Genomic DNA, 18,034 nt, shown 5'->3' with positions numbered 1-18,034 from the left:
TTCTGGGCCTAAGATTCTTAAAATTAGTAAAAATGTTAATAACAGAAATCTGCTGCTAATCTATGTATTATTAAATGTAAAAACAATTTATAAAACACATCAGAATTTTATTGCTTGAAGAATACAGCATATGAAATCACAAGAATGTCAAAATGAAAAGTCACTAGGCTTCAAACATATAATACATTATCAGATGCAGTAAAATATTAATTAACCTGAACTCTGCATCAGGGAAAAAAAAAGTGTGGAAAAATATCTAAGTTGTTTACTTAAGAAACAGATAATCTTAAAATAGAAAGTATAAGGATGTTACAGTACAAATTAGAAAAGCCAACACTTATTATTTCTTAGACTAGACTACCTTTGGTACTTAAACTTTTAAAAAAACAACCCCTTCTATCTTGTCCAAAGCACTTCAAGGATACAGTATCAACTTCAACTTAAAACATCCAGCAAAATTAACCTTTTCATGGCATGGGGGAAGTATATTTAATAAACATATGCTAATATTTCATTTTTTCTAAAACTGCAAAATAAGATCATTAAGAAATCTAATACTTATAAACTTTACTTATTTAGCTCTTCAATTAAAATTGGAATCCCAGCAGCCACAATTTTTCCTTGGGCTTGGTAAATATACAAATTTAAATGATTTGGCAACTGACATAGGAATTTAGATTACTTTATACTATCTTAAGAGGCTTTTTCATTCTGTTTCCAAAATATACACAATATGCCATTTCCTCAACTCACTGGATTCCTATAAAAATCACTACTTTATTTTTGTTGTAACCAAAGTAAACCTTCTCCCTTTTAATGAGTAGGTTGAAACTATTTATGTTTCACATAGGGCTGATCTGTTATGACATGCTTTCTTAAACAAAATAAAGCCAATCATTTTTAAAGCTATCACTCAATTATGATGGAGACAATGATGCCATTTCAAAAGGAAGCACTGGACACTCTAGGCCATCTAGTCAAGAAAATGTAAAAGTAATGCTAAAAACAAACAATAAGTAAACTATAACTACAAGTTAAATTACCAAAAAATCCCTCTTTTACAGTAAGCATGCTTATTAATAACTTTCATTTCTTTCCCCCAGCAAAGGTTTGAATATTCATGAATCTCCATTAAACCAATGGAACCTAAGCAATTGTTTCACAAGGTCCAATAAACATGGATGGACTAAGCAAGTAATACTATTAACAATTATTGGAGTGAAATAGTAAGAATCATGACAGTCCTCAAAATTGGGCAGTCTTTGAAATGTAATAGCGCAGCTCAAGATGAATTATGCCATAATAAAACTGTAGTTTTTACCTCTACATAAAACAAAAACAAAATCAGAAACATAACCCACTGAATTTATACAACTATTGAACATACTCCTTCCTAGTTTTTGAATGTTTTGAGATTTTTTCTAAACAAGTATATTTATCTGAGCATATATATTTACTGCATATATATATATATATACTCATTTTAAAAGACAAAAAATTCAGATACTACAAAACTGAACTGTTTTTTCACCAACCTGAACTAACATCTACTGCATTACACAACACCCTCCCCCCAATAATTTAAAATTCCCAATTTTTAGTTTAGTTAAAAGGGCAGAGGAAATGCAAATGCAGATTTAGAGTTTCTGTATGTATAAATTTCACTGTATTTTATAAACTTGACGGTTTCTGTAACACTGTTTATTGATCAAATAAAGGACTCACTGCTATCTAAAATTTCATAAACACCATTAAAAATTCAAAATTGATATTATACGGAACCTTAAATTTTCAATAGTTCAAAGAGACAGTTTTTACATGAGTAGCACACAATAGATGAAACTTAACAACAGACATCCCTAGAATACCAATGGCAAGTCCACCAAGATGCATACAAAATTACAGATAAGCATTTCTTTCACTGTTTTCTTGTGCAGGGAAAAACATTTATAGAGGAAATAGAAACTCAGCTGGTAAATTTCAGATATCATCATCATCTTCTTCATCCTGAGAAGATCCTGCCTGGTTAGATGCACTGGCTGTGGCAGCAAGCTGTGCTTGTTGAGCGGCTTGCTGCATTTGAAGCCATTCCTGCTGGGCCAATTCTGCTTGTTGCTGTCTAGCCTAAACACCAAGAACATAAAAACAAATAATATATATATTTTTTAAACTCACAACATACACACTTCGGTTAAATATAAATTAAGCCAATTACAGACTTAATCGTCAAATTTGGGTATATTCCAACCACTACATAACTGTTATACATCTGGAGAACATGAACTCTATAAGAAAATATAGACGACTGCCTGTCAACTAAGGACAGTTTCCAAAACTTGGTTCTTTTACAGACAGACCCCTTTATGCCACATAATTTTATGACCTTTGGCTCAACTGAAGTTGAAAAAGCTGGTAGAAAAATCACAATGTCCTCTCTTTGGTTCCTTTCTCTGCTTCTCATTCCTTTTGTTTCACTTGATTCTTCTGTCCCCTCAACTTACAGTTAACATGTAAACATTTTTCAATCTAAAAATTATTTCTGTGGTTTAAATGTTGTCTAGTACAGTACCTCTAACTCTTAAGGGGAAGTACCATACATGAATGCAATAGCTACCTTGATGTTTGAGGGGTTTTGGTTTTTTTTTAAGATATTTACTTATTTGAGAGAGAGAGAAAGAGAGAGCGAGCGAGCGCACAGGCTTGAGTGCCTGGGGGAGTAGCAGAGGGAAAGGGATAGGGATAAGCAGACTCTGCCCTGAGCACAAAGCTTGACGGGAGGCTCTAACCCACGACCCTGAGATCATGACCTGAGCCAAAATCAAGAGTTGGATGCTTAACCAACTGAGCCACCCAGACACTCCGATGTTTGAGTTTCTCTCACAGTTCCCTACCCCATACATACATTTCTCCTGTCCCTCTCCCCATAAATACACACACACATACACCCTTCCCATACACAGTAAAGAAAAGGCACTTATCCAGGACTGAATTTAAGTGAGAGAGTTAAAATCCATTCATCTGATATATAGCCTCTCCAACAATCATCACAGAATTTTTAGAAACCAGGGTGCCTGGCTGGCTCAGTAACTAGAGCGTGAGACTCTTGATCTCAGGGTCAGGAGTTCAAGCCCCACACTGGGCATGGAGCCTACTTTGAATAAATAAATAGAAAAATAAATAAATAAAGCTTTATATTCTAAAGCTTTATTCTTAATAAAGAATTTTAGAAACTAAGATACATACATATGCATTACACACACCGTTGCAACAGCTAAAGCTCTTTCCCTATTTAATTTCATCCACTCACAGAAAAATCCCACGAAGAGGGAAAACATGAATCTGTTCTTGAAAAGATCATATAATTTCCCATTGTATATATATATTTTTAAAGATTTTATTTATTTGACAGAGAGAGACACAGCGAGAGAGGGAACACAAGCAGGGGGAGTGGGAGAGGGAGAAGCAGACTCCCCGCTGAGCAGGGAGCCCAATATGGGGCTCGATCCCAGGACCCTGGGATCATGACGCGAGCTGAAGGCAGATGCTTAACAACTGAGCCACCCAGGCGCCCCTGCCATTGGATTCTACCAAAACAATGCTGTTTCTCTTTCTCTGCCTTTTCTCAGAATTGTTCCTTAAGCCTGGCTCATATCCTCTACCTTCCTTTATGCATGGCCAATTCCTAGTTATCATTTAAAACAGAAATTGGTCTTTCTTGACCCTTCTAGGTCATATTGAATACTCTATTTCATATGCCATAATTCTCTATGCATTCCCACACCTATCTACTTTATTCTTTAATTATCTGAGCATATTATGTTTTTTCTCCACTAGACTTGAGACTAGAGAATATTTTCATACTCTTTGCTGCACTCCCAACACATAGGCCTCCAGTATTTTCTGAATGAATATTTTGTGGGGAAATGGTAATACTCAGCATAACTCTAACATTAAGATTTCACCATGTGCATTCCTAACTTTTCTTAATAATCTGTCATGAATTTGCTATCCAAACATTTCTAGATGAGAATTCTAATAAGGCCATTATTATACTTTAAAAAAATCATCTGTTGGGCGCCTGGGTGGCTCAGTTGGTTAAGCGACTGCCTTCGGCTCAGGTCATGATCCTGGAGTCCCGGGATCGAGTCCCCCATCGGGCTCCCTGCTCGGCAGGGAGCCTGCTTCTCCCTCTGACCCTCCCCCCTCTCATGTGCTCTCTCTCTCTCATTCTCTCTGTCTCAAATAAATAAATAAAATCTTAAAAAAAAAAAAATCATCTGTTATACCAATTAAGTCCAATTTCTCAGCCTAGAGTTCAAGGTCCTCCAAATTATTGCCTGCCCCAACCTATCTCCCAAATCAACTTCTGTAATATATACTTGGTACTCCAAAAAAACTTAGAACATAAAATATTTCCCAGATACACCATACCCTCCCATTTTTGCTACCTTAACTCATGCTGATATTCACTCTATTTGAAATTTCCTAATTTTCACGAAAGTCCACTCTTCCTTCAACTCATACTGAAATACTATTTTATCCATTAAGTTTTTTCCTGATTCCTAACTGTATCATTCAGGATCTAATCAGGAGATAGAAGTCACACTAGTTAGGGGAACAGAGAAAATGAAATATAAAGGATTGTTAACGAAGTATAAAGCTGGTAACTACGTCATCGAAAAGGCAAGAAAACAACACTAAGATATCATGCAACTGGTAACTATCAAAACCAGCCACCATCCCTAAAACCGGGGCAACAAAGGAAGAGGCTGGAATTTTTAAAACTTAGAAGCTTAAAGGAACAATCCATGGGACTGAAACTCAGACCTCTGAAGAAGGGACATAGATTGGCTGGTAAGCATCTCTTGAGCTTGGTAGAGTGCCCCAAGGTTTGAGACCCACATCCCTAAGGAAGAGGGTGAATGTTTAGGCTGGTTCTGTAAGTATTAAAGAAACTGCAAACTGGATTCAGGTCCTGCTACAGGAAAAAAAAAACTGATGCAGCCAGAGTGAAGAAGCACTGGTAGGTGATACAAAAGAGCTTGAAGCCAGCAGTTAGTAAAAGAAAGGAGCCCAAGTGCTGCCTTCCTCCTCCAACCTGGCAATCTCCCTCCAGAACCCCCTAGTGGCAGCAGAGTCTATAATGAAGTACGCAAGAAAAGCAGAAACTCGGTTTGCAGAATACTAGGCTTGGTCACAAATCAAAGCATAGAAAGGTGGGTTTCAAGCTAAGAAAATTGTTTAGTAACTGGCGCATGATGTTTTTTTCTTTTTAAAATTTTATTTAAACATAATTATGCTTACAAAAATACATTCATATTGGGTAACAGAATGCAATATAAGTTTAACTTATTCTACTCAATTTGGACCAACAACTTAGTATATAGTTTAAGCTCAAAAAAAGAAAAAAAAGGATTTGCAATTTGATTTATTTTTCACCTACTACGTGTATATAAAAGATTCTCCATCAAATGCTACAACAAAACATTGTAATGTTTCAATGCCAGTTTACAAAGTTCAATAACTAATGGATTTTGAAAAGGGTGGGGAGAGCCTATGTACACATGTGAAAATGTAAAGCTATCCAATTTATTTTTTTTAAGATTTTATTTATTTATTTGTCAGAGACAGAGAGAGAGAGCATAAGCAGGGGAAGTGGCAGGCAGAGGGAGAAGCAGACTCCCCACTGAGCAGGAAGCCGGATGCAGGACTCTGTCCCAGGACCCTGGGATCATGACCTGAGCCGAAGGGAGACGCTTAACCAAGCCACCCAGGCGTCCCAAAAGCTATCCAATTTAGTTAATATTGCATGTGGATCACAAATCTACACAAATCAAGATTCAGATAATCTTGAATCTGAATTAACACTATCAGCTCAGTTCATCTGCTGAGGTCAACAAGAAAACTGCACACTAGCTGTTTTTCTGAGTTATGCAAAAAAGAAAATTAAGTTTCTTCCCCAGCTTTTCAGTCCAGAACTGATATTATACTACAGGCAAGGTATTCCTTCCATTGTCAACATTCATAAGGAGACATGTGAAGTCGGCTTAGGTTTAAATTTGTATTAGCACTCACATGCAAAATAACTGGCACACTCTTACACTGCCAAAATCTAATGTGATGTCTCCGTACTTGGTATCTCTATACCTTCCTCATCAGTCAGCCTCATATTATAGTTGTTAGTGTACTTATTATCATACCTCTCCTACAAGAAAAAAACTTTTTTTATTTAGGAAATAAAAAACCAGATATTCTAATCACTACTTTCATTCATTTTTATTTTTAAAAAGTATGGAAAATAGTTATTCTAACACACAGGCATATTTGCTTTTATGGCAGGAATACCTGGAGTGTAAAACAGACTAAGAATGCTTCATGAAAAACATTTTAAGAGTTCATAATGGGGCACCTGCGTGGCTCAGTCAGTTAAGCATCTGCCTTTGGCTCAGGTCATGATCCCAGGGTCCTGAGAGGGAGTTCCAGATTGGACTCCCTGCTCAGTGGGGAGTCTTGCTTCTCCCTCTCCCTTTGCCCCTCCCCCCTGCTTGTGTTCTCTCTCACTTGCTTGCACACTCTCTCTCCCAAGTAAATAAATAAATAAAATCTTTTAAAAAAAAGTTCATAAGAAAATTATAGGTCAAACCAAATACTTGAATTTAATAAACTTAAGAATACCTACTCTATGCCTTAATCAACTATAAATAGGTGTAATTTCATAGTACGGAAAAAAAAACTCAAATAATTTCAGGTGTCTACACAGGTTTAATTGCAAAAGGTGCTTGATCTCGTGTTTATTCAGTGATCTGCAAAGACACGTACTGGTTACAATTAAAATTTAACTGACTTTTAAGTACCATGGCCCCATATTAGCAACCACACTTTTCTGTCTGGACATAAAAACATTCCCGTGCCTTTAAAATCTTTGCTGACTGATAGATTTTGTTTATATTCATTTTCACAAATTAGAATTTTCAGTGGTACTTTTTCTAATTTCCTTTTTCCCTCTTGCCTCTTATCCAATGTACCCCAAGTATTTTTCTTCTAAAATGGGAGTGTGAAAGAGAGTAGATATATATTTCCTAATTCACTTCTTCTTTTGGAGAGTTTTCCTATGTTTTAAGAATCTCATTCCCAAATACTAAAACGACTCATTTATAATTTACAGTTAACCTTAATTTCAGTATATTAATGGTTTCCCCTTTCCAAATATTTGTTGCTAACAGCTGAAAGACAGCTTCAAATGAGGCTGCAATTGTGTTAGTATTTAAAGTCTAAAAGATGAGGGGTGCCTGGGTGGCTCAGTCGTTAAGCTTCTGCCTTTGGCTCGGGTCATGATCCCGGAATCCTGGAATCAAGCCCCACGTTGGGCTCCCCGCTCTGCGGGAGGCCTGCTTCTCCCTCTCCTGCTCCCCCTGCTTGTGTTCCCTCTCTGGCTGTCTCTCTCTCTGTCAAATAAATAAAATCTTTGAAAAAAAAATAAAGTCTAAAAGATGAAATGAAATGAAACTAATGAAAAAGATATTATATTTACTTAACAGTTCCTTTCATATTTAGGATTTAACTGCTTTGTGCTTTGAGGAAGAAGTACTAGATAGGTGCTATAATTTTCTCTCTCTGCTGATCTTCTCACAAGAGCAAAAAAATACTAAGGGATCTTGACCCCAAGATGAGGGTAAGAAAGAAGGGAGATAAGGAAGAGGAAAAAACAGATGACAAGCATAGAAGAGTAAAGACAGATTTGACAGATTTCTTTCATTCTTCTTTTTGCCCTGGAAAGGATAAGGCATGTTCCACTTAAATGTTCCAAAATAGGGGCGCCTGGGTGGCTCAGTCGTTGGGCGTCTGCCATCGGCTTGGGTCATGATCCCAGGGTCCTGGGATCGAGCCCCGCATCGGGCTCCCTGCTCCGTGGGAAGCCTGCTTCTCCCTCTCCTACTCCCCCTGCTTGTGTTCCCTCTTTCACTGTCTCTCTCTCTCTCTCTCTCCGCCCCCCGTCAAATAAATAAATAAATAAATAAAATCTTAAAAAAAAATGTTCCAAAATAAAGTTAAGCAGACAAAATACAGGCTAGAACATTAGCAATGGTAATGAAGAAAGAGCAAGTTTTGCAGTCAGAAGGTGGGAGTTTTGAATTTAGACTCTAACACTTCCTAACTATATGAACTTACTTGTTTTATTTAACTCAATCCTTTCCAGTAAACTACGTTTCAGAATAGCAAGAACCATGTCTCTTTTGTATACTATTATAAGCCTAGAATTCAGCACTATGTCTGGTAAGTAGTGAGGACTTCAGTAATTATCTGTAGAACAAATGAATGAATGATTTCAATCAAGTTTCTCCATCTCCAAATCTGTTTCTTAATGTGTAAATGGGTATAGTAAAATTTAATTTATTTATTTTACTCATACTTATAAAAACTCTGCAAAGTATGAAAAGTATCTAGCAGAGAATCATTTTCTTTTCATCAAATATCTAATTTGGGGGGCACCTGGGTGGCTCAGTCGGTTAAGTATCTGACTCTTGATTTTGGCTCAGGTCAGGATCTCAGGGTTGTGAAAAAGAACCCTGAGTCGGACTCCGCACTGTCATGGAGCCTGTTTAAGATTCTCTCTCTCTCTCCCTCCCCCTCTCCCCCTCCCTACCCTCTCTCCCTCTCTTTAAAAAAAAAAAAAAAAATCTAATTTGGAACTCTCAGGTGATCTACAATAGCAGAGAATTTATAAATACTAGCCATTAATTTTTTTTAATCATCTTTCTTCATAACCTCATATTCATATGGATTATATATTGTTTGCTTGTGTTTATGCCTGCTTCAAAAGCTTTTAGTAACTCTTTAGTACTTATAGGTGGTTGTGAGGATTAAAAAAATACAGGTAAATTACTTAGCAACATGATTAACACATGGTTAGAACTCAAATGTTAGTAAACTTTTATTTTTCTTATTAGTTTAAATGGTTTCTAGTGCCTAGTACTTGACAACACTTAAAATTCAAATGCTTTTTGATTCAAACCCAACTGATTGTTATTACTACAAAGAGATCAGGTATGGTGCCAATCTGGAAGAGATTACCTAAAATGATACTTACCAGTTCTACAATACAATACTGGTAACTACAATAACTGGTACAAAATCTTACCCTTTCTACTCAAACCAAAACTGCCTTACAATCTCAAATGAGAGGCCAAAACTTAGTGGGGAAAAAAGAACTTCATCCTCTCTCTTCCTTTTTTATTTTTTAAATAGAGGAATATTAAAAAATAAAATAGAGGAATATTAGTACTTGGTGCTAATCCTTCACAAACTGGTAATTAGAACTTTAATAAGAAAAAAAAAGTTCTCTCCCTTTCTCTGTTCTACTAGCCCTTCAAAATTTTTTAGGATTAGAATGTTTGTTTTATTATTTTTTTTAAAGATTTTATTTATTTGTCAGAGAGAGAGCACAAAACAGGGGGATTGGCAGGCAGAGGGAGAAGCAGGTTCCCCACTGAGCAAGGAGCCCAATGTGGGACTCAATCCCAGGACCCTGGGACCATGACCTGAGCCAAAGGCAGACGCTAAACCGACTGAGCCACCCAGATGTCCCTAGAATGTTTGTTTCAAAGGTGTGTTAAAAACTTGATTTAACTAGGGTGACGGGCATTAAGGAGGGCAACGTGATGTGATGAACACCAGGTATTATAAGCAACTGATGAATTACTGAACTCTACATCCGAAACTAATGATGTACTATATGTTGGCTAACTGAATTTAAATTAAAAAAACTTAATTTAATGATAAAATAGATGTTTATCAAATTTTCCTCATATGCTACTCATTATAAAATCTGATATAGTATTTTCTCACCAGTCCATCATTTTAAATTTTAAGAATGTTTAGGTATACTTCTCATGCTTTTAAGTCGGTATTTTGTCTGGAAAAAAAAACATCAAAGTAAAATCTCAGTAGTTATTTGGAGTTATTCTCCTTAGAAAACAGGTTGCTACAAATATATACTTTTATAAGAAGTAAATAACTGGCCAAACAGAGTCAAACTGGTTAGTTAGATCTAAACATCAGACTCTATGATCAAACAATCAGCCACAGAAAGAAAATCCTCTGGGGATGTATGATGATTTAGGAAATGATTTCAGAAACCAGTATGATTTCTGTTAGCAAACAGGGTAGGATTCAGATGAAAATAATTTAAAATGCATTACTTACTTTTGCAAATAACTCTTGTTGCTGTCTTAATAATTCTTCCTCAGGAATGCCAAGGTTTTCCAAACGAGAATTGGCCTTTCTTCTCTTTAATGCTACAGTCTTGCATTCTTGTAAGACTTCCTTTACTTCACTGATATATGAGCCAAAGCCCAAACTTTCTAGTGCTAGGGAAATGAAAATAGGAAAACATGAAAGAGTGATAAAATTTAGTCTTTCCCCCATCTATGGAACACTAAGCTTTTGTGGGGTTTTTTGGGGGAGGGGGCTGCTGTCTTGTAATAATTTTACCTATTTTATAGTTGCACAGCAACTATCTGAATGGCTAGATCCATTTTATCAACTTTCTTAATATTAAATTGCAAATTAGATAAAACTTGAGGAACATTTAACAGCATAGGTCTTTCCTTTTCCTTTTCTTTCTAACTTTTTAAAAACCAAAGCATTTCCTGCGAGAAAAAAAGTCCAATGTAAGAATATGTGTTTTTAATAAGAAAACATTTTTCCTATACCACTCATTGTAAATCAAACATCATTAACTCAGTCACTTTTTCAAAGAATACAAAAAAAGGAAATATTTGGAATCTATTTGTTAATAACATATTTTGTGCCATTTGGCTTAGAAAAACTAGGCTGGTAACACATGTTCTAAGTGTCAGTAGGATAGGATGAAAGAATAGATAAGTTCTTTTGTACAATATATCAACAGAAAACTATTTTTAGCAAAGACACTCAAACTGCCAAGTTTAAAAAATACTGGTGGAAATAACTTATGAAATTCAGCATTTATATTCAGCCAACAAGTTTCCCTTGAAAATAAAATTTAACAGGAAGCACTATAAAAACATTTCAAGTGATGTGGCAGAAAACTGGGATAAAGGAAAACTATAAGGATAGAAGTATTAACAAATAATTCTCTCCCTTTATTTTTTCACACTTAAAAGGAAAATTTTATAATAATGCACTTTCTAAATGCCTTCTGTAATCAAGACAAAGCATTAAGTTTCCTTTTGGCTCACAGCAATTAAAATTATATTTTATAGTTTACTATCTATTGATATCTCCAAAGGCATTTTTGGTTTTTTTGTGTGTTTTTTTGGCATTTTTGTTTTCTGACCCAATGATGAAATATAGGTGGTGAAAAACACAGTAAATGAACTTAACTTAGTTCATCAGTTCTTGTAGTTTTTCAACAATTATGATGAACCAGAGTGCCCTCAGTAAAGATGCCCTGAATTCTAACATCAGAGATTTGCTCTTCAGGGAGAATACCAAATACACCTTTATGAATACACATTCCCCCCTGTGTAAGCTGTGGTTTTTAAGACATTTTGAAATGATTAATAACTTTAATTACTTCAAATATTAAGCTGTTTGCATCAACCTTCTTTAGAAATAATCTGATGCCAAAAAGCATAGTACTATTACTTGAACTTTAATTAAATTAACTTATTGCCCCTTTTCACCCTCCAAAAAACTTCAATAAAGCATTACTCTGAGTTCTGTATATCAAAATACACTTAATTCTTGGCCTCAAGGAGCTTGGGGTATAGTGGAAAATTAAGTGAAGATTAGGCAACCTGCATTTTTTATTTGAATTGACAGACGGATTATTAAGCGTCAATGATAGAAGTTTTTCTTTTATTCTCCTTTTTAAAGGCATGAACATAACAGTATATTTTCAGTAATATTGGCTGGAGATGATACCAAAACCAAGAATGGCTTATGGTTTCCTCCCACATTCTGAAGAAAGTCTTATTTCCTTAGTGTACACCAAGTTTCTCCAGGATGTAGCCCCACCTTCCAGCTTTATTTCTGCCATTAAATCCCTGCATACTTATGCTAAATCTGACAGCTCAGTGTTTCCCAGCAGACATCAGTTTCCCACATTCATCCTGATGGTAATGCATTCATGGCTCAAATCAAACTCCATCTTCAAATTAAGCTTGCCCGATCCTTCTATACAGAAGTAATCTCCCCCTTGTAAAATCAGACAAATATCTTAGAATTTGAAATTTGGTTGTCAATATATTCATATAACCTTCGATACATATCTCCAAGCTTCAGTTTTCCTTCTCTGAGAATAGCATCTATTTTATATCTTCCTAAAACATATGCAGTATAGTGGTTATGCATGTAGCCCTAAGGCTGACAGACTGTTCCCAGCTCTGCCTCATATCAGCTGTGTGACCCTAGATAAATTCCTTCACCTCTGTGCCTCTAAAACAAGAATAACAGTACCTTTATCTCATCAGATCAGGTTACTGTGAAGAATAAATGAATTAATATAAACAAAGAGCTTAGAACAGAGGATGGCCCATAGAATGAGCAAATAAAGTACTCACTATTATATTTTTATTATTTTTGGATGTGAGAATAATCTCAATAAACAAGTAATCTAAGGCATTTAACAGTGTCTAGCACATAAGATTAGCTTAACCACTTGGACTATGTATTACTCATCTTTATTTTTTTTCTTACATTTAAAAGAGTGCCCTACCAAAAAAAAAAATTAATTAAAAAAAAAATAAAAGAGTGCCCTGATAAGTGTACAGGACCTAAATAAATGTAGAGATATGCAGTATCACACTAAATTCAAGTTGAACGAATATATTTGTAATATAAAATATTAAAATTTATAAAATTAACAAATCAACACAATGGAGACAACTCTTCAAAATATCATGAATTACTAGACTAGACATCAAAAAAAAAATCCAATCCAAACTACCTTTAACCATGGATGGCTTGAATTAAAAATTAAAAAGAAAACAAAGAATTCACCTTTAAAAACACCTAAGGTTAAGAGCACTGCTTTCAAAAAATTTGCAAGTAAATCCAAGGTTAATATTTAATATTATTCAAAGAGCTTCCATATACAAATCTGTACTCTAAATAAAATGGCTCAACGGGAAGAGCCATAAATTTAATTTCAAAAACTATATTGACTTTAATCCAAATTTTAAATACATTTTGGCTAACAGATAGCCATAAGTGGTTACAGTATCTTCTAAACAAGGAGATGTTTTACATCATTTGTTACCATGTAGTAATACTCATTCCCATTTTACACAAAGGAGAATCTTAAAGGATAAGGGAAATGACTCATAAGCAGGGCCATCATTTGCAGTGGTGCAGGTTATTTAGTGCACAACAGTACCATATCCAAGGAGGGCCATTCCTACTGTAAACATAGATTTGTATGTTTATTATGGCACTTTTCTGGCAGATAGTAGTAAAGGTTTATAAGGAAAAAGTGCCTTTTTCTAGTTTGTGTAAAGAGACTTAATGGACTGTTACGGCCCTGGCTCTAGGGATCTCAGAGTAAAAGCCAGAAAAGAAAAAAAAAAAAAACTGTGGGTAAAACACATACATCACTTGCTCTTCAGAGATCTGTCTGCTACCCTCTGCCATGTATTTTAAAACTATACCCAGAAAAGTGCATGGTATATTAGGGGAAAAAAACACTTGGCACATTTTTCAATTTGAAAGACAGATGTTAACAAGACAAACACTTAAAAAAAAAAAGGTAAAACTTCCACCCAGCAACAATAATTCTAATATAGTCTTATCTTATTTTACAAAAGTGATATAATCTTATATAGTTTTGTTATAACAAGACTTTGTGTGACCTGTATAATGCAGGTTTTTCATTAAAAAATTAAAATACATAAAATAGCGTTCTCAAATTTCTCTATTTTCTTTTGTTTATATGTTAAGGGCAGGGGGGTGATGTAGTTCACTCAAATATATTTAGAGGATAATATAGGCCAATGTGACTTCTTGGCTCATGAGCCTGGCAAAGGTTTCTGAAGACCCTTAACCATGTCCTCTATGGATCACTATTCCTGGGAATCTGGGACGATAATGAGAGACTGATAGCAGAGCAGGAACCAAATATCATCCATCTTTCTTTTTTTTTTTTTTTAAGATTTTATTTGTTTATTTGACAGAGAGAGACACAGTGAGAGAGGGAACACAAGCAGGGGGAGTGGGAGAGGGAGAAGCAGGCTTCCCGCCGAGCAGGGAGCCTGATGCGGGACTTGATCCCAGGACCCCGGGATCATGACCTGAGCCGAAGGCAGGCGCTTAACGACTGAGCCACCCAGGCGCCCCATCATCCATCTTTCTATCCTTAGCAGTATCTAATACAGTGCCAAGTACCTAGTAGTATTCAAAAGAAATTGTTGGGTGGCAGAAGGAAAATAAAAATGAAAGATATATCAGTTTTAAGGAAAATAATAAAATGCCAACTTGAAAAGAACAATGCCATATACAATGTGTCCCTTTGGAAAAAAATATGAGCATGCATGATTATTTAGGTAATACAGTATCATTCTCCTTATTATTACAACTTCTCTGCAATCACTCAGATTCTCTGATTTTTAAAAACTGCTTCACATCCACTTTCTAAAATAGACTGTGGTTTAGGCTTTATAGCAAATCTACTCAAACTATGGTCCATGAACTTGTACCAGAACTGCTCATAATGGTCTGCAATGGGTTAAGTATGAAAATCAAAGTAAGCATTTTGGAACCTTCACAGCAAAACTGTAACTACGTGGGGGTGATGGATGTGTTAGATAACCTTACTGTGGTATCATTTCACAAATATATACATATATCAAATCATTATGTTGTACACCTTAATCTTACACAATGTTATGTCAATTATATCTCAGTAAAGCTGGAAAAAAAAAGAATCTTCATAGCAACTTGACAGTAATTTTGTCTACTAAATCTAACAACAAAAATTGAACTTTTGTCTTTTTTTAATTTTGTTTTTCTAGTGATCCATTTTTACTGTGTTTTACAAAAGTACCAGTGTGAGAGGGACTGAATTTTTAAAAATCCTTTAACGTAGATAGCTTGGAGAAACTCAATTTCTGAAGAAGCAAATCTTCAGACTTTTTCAAACTTTCACTACTTTCAGTTACTATTGTTATAAATGTGGGAGTGGGGAATTTATCAGGAGATTAAAAATGAAGAAAAAAAAAAGTCCCTCAAAATATCCTTACTTACACTTTGGCTTTAACAAATGGCATCATGCTGTAAGATTAAACATAACAGACTTCCAGCTTTATGTTTCAATCAGTACCATTATAATTTTAAAAATTATTTATTAGAGCATATCATCTAAGCATCTCAACCTCAACTGATTCTCAATAAATGCAAGTAATACCTGAAACAATTAGGTATTATTTATACATAAATGGGGAAACCTTTAACAGATTTGCATAAGGCCAAAGACTTTCCAGTGTAGAACTTGCCACTCTTAACTCAATGTCAGTTCTTTCCGTAATACAACAGACTATGTTAAAATTCATTTAAGAATATGTGTTCACAGGGGTGCCTGGGTGGCTCAGTCGGTTAAGCGTCTGACTCTCCATTTCAGCTCAGGTCATGATCTCAGCATCCTGAGATCAAGCCCCAGGATGGGGCTTGAGATTCTCTCTCTCCCTCTCCCCCTGACCCCTCCCCCCCACTCTCTCTAAAATAAATACATCTTAAAAAAAAAAAAGAATGTGTTCACAGAAACCAGCAATGACATAAAAGGAACACCTTTTATAGCTTAGAACCCCTTTGTGTATCTGTGATCTTCAATACAAAGTCCACTTTCTTAAAATAAATATAACATTTAGAAATTTTTTTTGAATTTAACTATTTCAAAGATTTTCTGGCAATAAAATTATTTCAACTTTAGTAACTTGCATTCTACAGAACTGCCTCAAATGCTTAATTTGCTCTGACAAGGTAAAGCAAAGTAGCAAGTGAAAAATGACATGTCCTAAAGCAAAATCTCGTTCATTAAACTTATTACTAGAAAATCTAAACTTCAACATGTGAAATTCATACAACTTTAAATATACATTATTATTCCACTTGGATATATCCTACATACCAAAATAATCAGTGCTTACAGAAAAGCCAAAAAAAAATGTCGTAACTACCATGATTTAGCAAGCTTTCCAGAATTAATCTGTTAAACACCTAAAAAAATACACACCCTAAGGATTTCTTTTTAAAAATGTAACCACTCAAGACAAAAATTATTTAAAATGATTAAGGAATGTGAGATTAATACAAGATGATAAATGTATATATTTTATTCCCCTAACTGGAGAGAACTGGGGGCAAAAATGGTAGGGCCTTATCTACTTAACAACAGCAATGTTACCCAAAAAACGGGTAAATTTGTAAGAGTATAACAGGTCAATGGATGATTTATTTTTCCCCCAATGATTTTTTAAAAAAATTAATCAATCATCCTCAGTACACAAAGGAAAATGCTTTCACTGGAACTTTCTGACTCACACCTTAAACTGAATTTAGCATATTCCAAAGTTGAGCTATTTAGCATAGTGCACGCTACAGCTGCACTTTTATTCCATCATGTCAATCAGAAATCTAAATATATCCTAGAAAAGAATAAACTACCCAAGAAGACAGATTGTAATGTGTTATTAGATTTTTGGAATGACCCCACTTCTGTGTTGTAAACAAATGTTTAGGCAGATCCTTTAGAAATCTTGTGCAATTTTCATTAGAAAGGCAATGTTGATAAAAGATTCTTTTTCTTTTTTATGAGTTGTAAAAGGAAATTGCAGCTATCTGTGTTGGATAATCTTATGAAAGACTTATGACAATTGTACATACAATGTAAAAATAAAACACAAAACATAGAGAACTTGACTTTCATTGTACTTGCCAGAGTACTCAGCACACCAAACAAGTAGAAAAAAATACTAGCTTTAAAATCAAGTATCATTTTTCCTAGAGATTTTTTTTCCTCCTCATGTACTGAAGTGGAAATAGCAGAGTATACTTAAATCTACCTTCCACACATCATTAAGGACCAAAAATGAATCATTTAATTCTTTTGTCAATATTGACAGTAAAATATTGGATATGGTGAATACAAGCAGATGTGTTCTCTACTTCAGAATAATAGGAAAGTCACCTTTAAAAAGTTAAATTATAAAAAATAAAATGGTAGACAACTGTCTGCCTACTAAAATGATTATTTATGATTTTTTGACTTCAAATGCAGTAACAAATTGTTAGAATTTTATAAAAGGCAAATAGTCACCTCAAATTGAATACAACTTTTTCATAAGAGTATATGTAAGTGCTCTCAAAAAATTAGGACTAGTAAATATGTCTCCCTATGCCTGAAACAAACCATCAAAATGTGGTCCCCCAAATCCCTACTACTGGACTAAATCCTTTCCAAGATAAGAAACGATTGAAACTTTCAGAAATGCTGTTCAATAAAAGCTTAGGTGTATACATCTAAATGGGAATGGCAGCAGGAAAGGACAGGGAAATGTTCCATGAAAAAAATCTCTTACAACCTTTCAATCCAAGCTTTAAAAATTTATCTCCATAGAGCAAAGCAAGCTACACAAAAGAAAAACTAAGAAAGAGAGAAAAAAGAAGGAAAAAGGGAAGAAGAAAGAAGATAAAGATCATCCGCCCTTTTCTTACAGTATAGAACTGGAGAGTTTTATTAACTTGATGAATGGGAGGACCACTGAACCATTTTTTTTTAAAGATTTTATTTATTTATTTGACAGAGAAAGACACAGCGAGAGAGGGAACACAAGCAAGGGGAGTGGGAGAGGGAGAAGCAGACTCCCCGCTGAGCAGGGAGCCCGATGCGGGGCTCGATCCCAGGACACTGGGACCATGACCCGAGCCGAAGGCAGACGCTTAACGACTGAGCCACCCAGGTGCCCCCCACTGAACCATTTTTAAAGCAGAAAATATACTGTCTTTATTCAACATCACCAAACTTTACAATGTTGAACACACTTATGTTAAGAATTCTTTT

General features: G+C 35.0%; 1 protein-coding gene across 1 annotated transcript in view; it reads right to left on the bottom strand.

Annotated features, from left to right (window-relative positions):
* Window positions 1-86: 86 nt before the first annotated feature.
* DR1 (down-regulator of transcription 1) overlaps window positions 87-18,034 on the bottom strand; it is a 19,103-nt gene continuing 1,155 nt past the window's right edge. Inside the window, exons 2-3 of the mRNA XM_006728857.3 lie at window positions 10,204-10,367; window positions 87-2,124 (exon numbers count right to left, since the gene is read on the bottom strand). Coding sequence (XP_006728920.1) covers window positions 1,981-2,124; window positions 10,204-10,367 — 308 coding nt within the window. The 3' untranslated portion in view covers window positions 87-1,980. The remainder of the gene's footprint in view (window positions 2,125-10,203; window positions 10,368-18,034) is intronic.

Source organism: Leptonychotes weddellii, chromosome 4 (assembly GCF_054177405.1).
Source record: "Leptonychotes weddellii isolate Sample4059 chromosome 4, ASM5417740v2, whole genome shotgun sequence".
Classification (NCBI taxonomy): Eukaryota; Metazoa; Chordata; class Mammalia; order Carnivora; family Phocidae; genus Leptonychotes; species Leptonychotes weddellii.
Note: the sequence above shows the minus strand (reverse complement) of the source record. Positions and strands in the feature narration are given on the sequence as shown.